Here is a 7,364-nt window from a genome sequence, read left to right as displayed (position 1 = left end):
GTAAACCAGTTCAACCATTGTGGAAGACAGTGTGGCAATTCCTCAAGGATCTAGAGCTAGAAATACCATTTGACCCAGCAATCCCATTACTGGATATATATTCAAAGGATTATAAATCATGCTACTATAAAGACATATGCCCATGTATGTTTATTGCGGCACTATTCACAATAGCAAAGACTTGGAACCAACCCAAATGTTCATCAATGATAGACTGGATTAAGAAAATGTGGCACATATACACCATGGAATACTATACAGCCATAAAAAAGGATGAGTTCATGTCCTTTGTAGCGACATAGATGAAGCTGGAAACCATCATTCTGAGCAAACTATCACAAGGACAGAAAACCAAACACTGCATGTTCTCACATGTAGGTGGGAATTGAACAATGAGAACACTTGGACACAGGGCAGAAAACATCACACACTGGGGCCTGTCATGGGGTGGAGGGATGGGAGAGGCATAGCATTAGGAGAAATACCTAATGTAAATGACAAGTTAATGGGTGCAGCAAACCAATATGGCACATGTATGCATATGTAAAAAACCTGCACATTGTGCACATGTACCCTAGAACTTAAAGTATAATATAAATAAATAAATAAATAAGTAAAATTTATTTCTTCTAGTACTAAAAAAAAAAAAAAAAAATCACCTCAAAGTGATCACTATTATGGTCATTACCACAACAGCTAGTGAAGCAGGATGGAGGCAGACACCTGCAGGGCCACCAACATGCCTGAGAGCCAAGACCAGCCCTAATTCTTCACTTCTGCAGCCTCCTCCTCAGTCTTTCCCTTAGCCTTCTTCTTCCTCTCCACCTCTCCTCCTTCTCCAGCATTGCCACTATCTCAGCTACCTGACTGATAGAGATGTGAACATCTTCTTTGTCCACCAGCTCAATCACCTTAATGAGGTTGTCAATATTGACCTTGCCATTTTAATTTTTATCCAGTGTTGAGGCCAAGCTGATCAGCTTGTTTTCTGGAATGTTCTTGATTTGCTTCATGGTGCTGATGAGCTCGGTGATACTGATGACTTTCTCTCCCGCTCCCCCTGAGCCCTCTGCCTGGCCCAGCTTGCCAGCCCTCTGATCCATCTCCAGCTGTGTGATCAAGCTGTCTATCCACCAGATCATCTGCTGAACTCTCTTTGTCAGTGTCTTGCTGGCTTTAGATTTTTCCACATATTTTTCTTTGCTGATCTTTGAAACTTCCTTCTTGATCTCTTGCAAGTCATCACTATAGTCCTGGACGTCCTCCTTCAGTAGCTCCAGCTCCTCCTTCTCCTTGGTTAGGGACTTATTTTGCTCCTTCAGTTTAGAACACGAGTCACTAAGTACACCCATTTCTTCTTTGGTTATTTTCTCTTCCTTCAAGATCTCCAGCACAGGGACAGTGTCCTTCAGGGCCTCTGAGGGCAGGATCACATCAGGCACTTCTGGCTGCTGGTCTGCCACTGGCCTCTCAGGGGTGGCTTCTTCCATTTCATTTCTTGGGATAGCTTCTGCAGCTCATTCTCCCTGTGCTCCTGCTGGATGGCCACCTCCTCCTGTAATGTAGCCTCCAATTTCACTTTGTTGTCCACCTGCTCGCCCTCAACCTTGGCCACTTTCACCTGGGCTCCCTCCGCCGCTATCTCTGGAAGAGTCTGCAAGGTGGATTTGAGCTGGTCAGTAGGAGAGAGGGTGTCTGGGAGGTATATAGCTCGGGACAATGAGAGCAGTGATATGGGGATCTCTTGATGCAAATGCATCTCCAGCCACTGCTTCAGCAGGCTCCTCAGATGGTTTTCTGAAACCCAGAGGGCCCACATCCCTCGAGTTCTACATGTCGACAGCAGTTCCTTGATATTCAGGCTGTCCACCCCTTCCTCAGCAATCAGCTCATTGTTGGCCTTTATGGACCTCAACCTCATGGTGAGCTGAAAGCATAGGAAGTTGTTGGTGCCTACGGCCTGGAGATCCAGCAGCTCACACAATGCCACCAGCTGCTGGCAAGTGAGGTTATCCAGGGTCAGCTCATCCTCAAATAATTTGGGAAAGCGCATGATTTCTTTGCTGTTAAGTCTTTCCTGTCTCTCAGATCTTCTGGAAAAACATGGAGAAGTCTTTGGCAGTCCTCCCCTTCACCTCTTTGTTCTTCACAGCCATCTCCTCGATGGTGTCCTGGAGAAATTGAGCCAGTTCCAGCTCCCCCATAGCTGCTCCTTCGGTCTCTCCTCCTTGATGGACTGGGTCTCAAATGTGGACAGCAACATGTTGGAAAAGATTTTCACTACCATGAGCAACAGCAACTCCATGAAAAGCACCACCGCAAAGATCAGGAGCTGGGCCAGGCAAAAGAGGTCAGCACAGACACGGACAAACTGCCTGTGCTCCCAGCTGGTCAGCATGTGGCCACTGAGAATCCTCCAGAGCGTGTGTGTGGCTATCTTGGTGGCGGTCCAGAGAAGGCAGAAGCCGTGGTAATAGTGCTTCAGCCTGTCCAGGACCCTCTGCCCCACAGACTTCATTGGCGCCTCTTCAGGGGGGCTGTATACGGGGCTGCCTTCCTGCAACTTCTTATTCTTGTCCTTGGAGGACTTGACTACGGAGTCGTTGCCAAGGTGGGGAGATGAGTGCCAGGAGCGCGCAGGAAGGTCCTGAGGTCCCGTGACCACCAAACATGGCGCCACCGTAGCCACTGTGTGCCAGCGCTCCCGCCTCACAGGCCAACGGCTGAGGTGATGGCCTCTGAAGGAAGGTACACCGGATAGGCGGGTGTGCGGCAGCTAAATGGAACATTCACGGGGCTCGTCAGCCCTGCGACGGAGACCAACACGATCCCCCAGGTTACCCCTCAGGGCAGCGACGTGGGATGGTGGGAGGCAGGAGGCCGCCCGGCCCTGACAGCTCCTCAGTAAGATGGATGGCATGGGCCTCCTGCAGCAGCTCCCTCCTCCTCCTCTTCCTCCTCTGAGGCTCCTGGGCCTATGTTGCGCCTCAAGCTGGCCCGCAAGGACGACTGACAAAGGCTGCGGACCAACGAAGAGCTCCAGGACCCAGCATCAAAGGCGGCCAAGTCACTCACAGACTTCCGGGGACCAGGTGGGCAGAGCAGGGACGGGAGGGGAGGCCGGGTTGCCTTCACCATTGGGCACTTCCGCTCCTGTGCACTCCATTTCTTTAGATGGTTGATCTCTTTCATTAGTTTTATCATTTCCTTGTGTAGGTCGTGTACACATTTTGTTATATTTATACATAAAAATTCTTTTCTTTTTTCCTTTTTTTTTGGTAAGTGTTACTGCATTTTTAATGTCAAATTGTTGTTGTTCATTGCTGGTATCTATGAAAGCAATGGACTTCTGTTATTAACTTTCTTTTTTTTTTTTGAGAGGGAGTCTTGCTCTGTCACCCAGGCTGGAGTGCAGTGGCTCAATCTCGGCTCACTGCAACCTCTGCTAAAAGGATTCAAGCAATTATCCTGTCGCAGCCTCCTGAGTAGCTGGTTCTACAGGCACCAGCCATCATACCTGGCTAATTTTTGTATTTTTAGTAGAGATGGGGATTCACCATATTGGTTAGACTGGTCTCGAACTCCTGGCCTCAGGTGATCCACCACCTCAGCCTCCCAAAGTGCTGGGATTACTGGCATGAGCCACCACGCCCAGTGCTGTATATTAACTTTGTATCTTGCAACTTTGCTATTTGTTCTAGTCGTTCTTTTGAAGTTCTTTGAGATTTTCTCCATAGACTATCACGCCATCTGTGAATAAAGAGAGCTTTATTTCTTCCTACCTAATCTATAGACCTTTTCTTTCTTTTTCTTATCTTATTACATTAGCTAGAAATTCCAGTATGATGTTGAATAGGAGTGGTGAGAGGGGACATCTTTGGCTCGTTTCTGACCTTCACTGGAAGGTATCTAATTTCTCACTATTAAGCATGATGTTAGCGCTAAAGTTGTACAAATATTCTTTACAAGTTGAGGAAATTCTCCTTTGTTCCTACTTTCTTGAGAGTTTTGTCATGAACAAGTGTTAGATTTTGTCTCTTTACTTTTAACCTTTATAGTTAAAGTGGCTTCTTGTAGACAACAGGTAGCTTTTGTTTATTCCTCTGACAGCCTATTTTTAATTGGTACATTTATAGCATTTGTATTTAAAGTGATTATTGATATAGTTGGATTAATATCTACCATGTTTGTAATTATTTTCTATTCACTGCACTTGTTTCTTATTTATTTATTTCTTTATTTTGAGGTGGAGTTTCACCCTTGTTGCCCAGGCTGGAGTGCCATGGTACAATCTTGGCTCACTGCAACCTCCATCTCCCAGGTTCAAGCAATTCTTCTGCCTCAGCCTCCCAAGTAGCTGGGATTACAGGCGTGTACCACCATGCCCAGCTAATTCTGATTATTGTTTTTTGGATTTTTTGTTGTTGTTGTTTGTTTGTTTGTTTGTTTTTTTAATGTGTGTGTGTGTGTGTGTGTGTGGTGGTTTTTTTTTTTTTTTTTTTTTTTTTTTTTGACAGAGTCTCACTTTTGTCACCCAGGCTGGAGTGCAGGGGTGTGATCTCATCTCACTGCAACCTCTGCCTCCCGGGTTCCAGTGATCCTCCTGCCTCAGCCTCCTGAATAGCTGGGATTACAGGCACCCACCACTATGGCTGGCTAATTTTTGTATTTTTAGTAGAGATGAGGTTTTGCTGTGTTGGCCAGGCTGGTCTGGAACCCCTGACCTCAAGTGATTCACCTACCTTGGCCTCCCAAAGTGCTGGGATTACAGGCATGAGCCACCATGTTTAGCCTGAGTTTTTATTTTAATCTTACTAGAGCTGAGCTGTGTTTAAGATTTGCTATAGCTAAAGGTGCCAAAGGCTTTGCTTTCCTTTAATTTCCTTGGTTTGTTTTTTTCTCCATGGTTAACTTTGGGTTTCCCTAAGAACTTCTTCTTAAAGAGTCTGTGTCTTATAGCTGTTTCAGTTGTAATTCATTGTTATTATACTGAAGACCTGTTGTGGTGGTAGAAATAAAATGTTGGGGAGAGGAGGCATTCTATACTCTTATTGTTAAATCTTAGTTTTTTAGTTGGCCTGAGCCCCTGGGCTGTGACCTTCAGAAGCATTTTTTGGCCCCATTATTTTTTCCCTTCTCCTTAAGTAAGACAGACAGGAAGGATGGAAGGGGTTGAGTTGTCTAATTGCCCCAGTCAGACAAGGCTCTGATAAAGTAGTTTCTCGGGAGGGTTGGCCTTTGTCACTGAGAAAGCTCTAGGGGTATTTCAAATGGTGATTTTTCCACTCTTTCTGTCTGGAACAGGGTTTGTTTTTTTTTTTTCTCTGATCTTCCCAGTGTCAGTCTGGTCGGGTTCCTGGAGGTAAAACCCACTTAAGTATTGAAGGGAGACCTACAACTAGGCCCCCAGAAGTTTTTAATTTTCAAACAAGTTCATTCTTAATTTCCAGAAATTCATCAAAATTACTATTCAAGTGTTCCCAACAGTTCCTGGCTCCAGTGGTTTCTGCTTCAAGTAAGCTAATCTTGGCTGTATTCACTCATCTCCCCAGATTTCAGAGTGGCAGTTTGCCCTGTGACTTTAATTCTCTGATGAGAATTAAGAAACATTGTTGACTTTCAGTTTGTTCAACTTATTTCATGGTGTGAGGATGGGTGTGACAACTTCCAAGCTCTTTATACATCAGAGCTGAAACCAGAAGTACCCCCTGCTGGTGTTTTAACATATCTGCCAAAGGCCTGCCTCCCAGTCATGCCTCCCAGTCATGGGACAGAGGGACAGAAAGTGCAGGGGAAGCAAAGCCAGGAGGAGCCAAACCCATGATAGGTCCATTCAGTAGACCTGTCCCGCTGCCCTGCGAAAAGGAGGCCCAACCAGGGGAAACCAAGGCCCTAGGGAAGGAGCCACAAGCTTCATGCCCAAGACCTCTCAGACTCCCTGTTCCTCTGCCAGCCCTGGCCTCCTGGATCCCCCTCTAGGGCTTGAGTTGGGTTGCAGGGGAGGAGGAAGCATGGGGCACATGAGGGTGGCTGAGGTTAAGCTGGCCAGGCAGACCCACCAAGCACTAGCTCCACCCCTCACTAACTGCAATACCTTGGCCTGGTCACTGCCCTTCTGGGGCCTCAGTCCCCATCTGTAAGATTATAAAATAACAGCACTATCCTGGTATAACTGTGGAAGGGAAGAAAGTGCCTGGCACTGAGCCTGGCATACCCCAGTGTCATACAAACACATTTCCTTCTTCCCGCTACAGGAGTCACCTCCAGTCCAGTATCCCTGCCTTTGCACTGCTTTCTCTGACTCCTCACAGGTCAGCACCACCCTCCTTTCATCCCACCCCAGCCCAAGGGTCACCCAGAGGAGGGAAAGACAGAAGACTGACAGCAAGTGATGAATGTTAATGGCGTTATGTGCCAACCACTCTTCTAAGCATGATGTATATATTTGCTTAGATATATGCACCAAGAAAAGGTATGATCTAGAAAATGTGTTACCTCGGAGCACGGGAACAAGGTCATGAAAACAAGGTCTTGGTGAGATGCCACCATTTCATCCGTCCTCGGTCTCTGCGCCTTTTGCAGAGCTTCCAGCAGCACTATGTTGGGTCAGAGCATCTGGAGGTTCACAACCTCTGTGGTCCGTAGGAGCCATTATGAGGAGGGCCCTGGGAAGAATTCGCCATTTTCAGTGGAAAACAAGTGGGCGTTACTAGTTAAGATGTGTTCGGACTTTGGATCTGCATTTGCTGCACCCTTCCTTATAGTAAGACACCAACTGCTTAAATCATAAGGATGTTTCAGTTCATCCATTTAACAGATATGAAGAGCATTTTAAGAGATACAGCCTCTGGAAATGGATCAAACTCTAACTCATATGGCATACTAGATATGTTTGTTAATAAACTTATGACATGAATGCTTAATGCCTCTTTTTTGAAATAGGGAATGTAACAATTGGCCATTTGCCTACTTTATTAATTTGGATAACATTCCAGTATTACTCTGTGATTTAGCTTATTTAATGGTGTTCAACTGAGGTTATATTAAATTTTTGATTCCCAGGTCAGGATTTTGTTGGTAATATATACAATAAAAGGGAAATACAAATCTGAAAAAAAAAAAAAAAAAGAAAGGAAAAGAAAAGAAAACGTGTTACCTCCATATTACAGAAAAGGAAAACCAAGGTGCAGAGAAGTTTAGCAACTTCCAGGATCACAGTCAGTAAGTGGCAGAGCCTGGGTTAGAACCCAGAGCCCACATTCTAGGAAAAGAAATAAAGGAAGTGAAGATCCTCTACCTTTGGAAGTGGCGACTCAGAAGGGTGAGAGCCTCCCACTCACTGTACTAGTTTGGCTGTGGGGTTT

The 7,364-nt window shown here is 45.7% G+C and overlaps 1 protein-coding gene and 1 pseudogene across 1 annotated transcript; one reads left to right on the top strand and one right to left on the bottom strand.

The window, feature by feature from the left end:
- Positions 1-686: 686 nt before the first annotated feature.
- LOC102144330 (mitochondrial proton/calcium exchanger protein pseudogene) lies at positions 687-3,689 on the bottom strand (annotated as a pseudogene).
- A 2,519-nt stretch (positions 3,690-6,208) lies between these two features.
- LOC123574442 (cytochrome c oxidase subunit 7C, mitochondrial-like) lies at positions 6,209-7,126 on the top strand. Its single transcript, XM_065547558.1, has one exon. The coding sequence runs from the start codon at positions 6,599-6,601 to the stop codon at positions 6,788-6,790; it is 192 nt and encodes a 63-aa protein (XP_065403630.1). The 5' UTR covers positions 6,209-6,598; the 3' UTR covers positions 6,791-7,126.
- Positions 7,127-7,364: the final 238 nt, after the last annotated feature.

Source organism: Macaca fascicularis, chromosome 7 (assembly GCF_037993035.2).
Source record: "Macaca fascicularis isolate 582-1 chromosome 7, T2T-MFA8v1.1".
NCBI classification, from domain to species: domain Eukaryota; kingdom Metazoa; phylum Chordata; class Mammalia; order Primates; family Cercopithecidae; genus Macaca; species Macaca fascicularis.
Note: the sequence above shows the minus strand (reverse complement) of the source record. Positions and strands in the feature narration are given on the sequence as shown.

What these genes read in the sequence shown, in the direction of transcription:
- LOC123574442 (XM_065547558.1), top strand. Translation starts at nt 6,599, where the DNA reads ATGTTGGGTCAGAGCATCTGGAGGTTCACAACCTCTGTGGTCCGTAGG.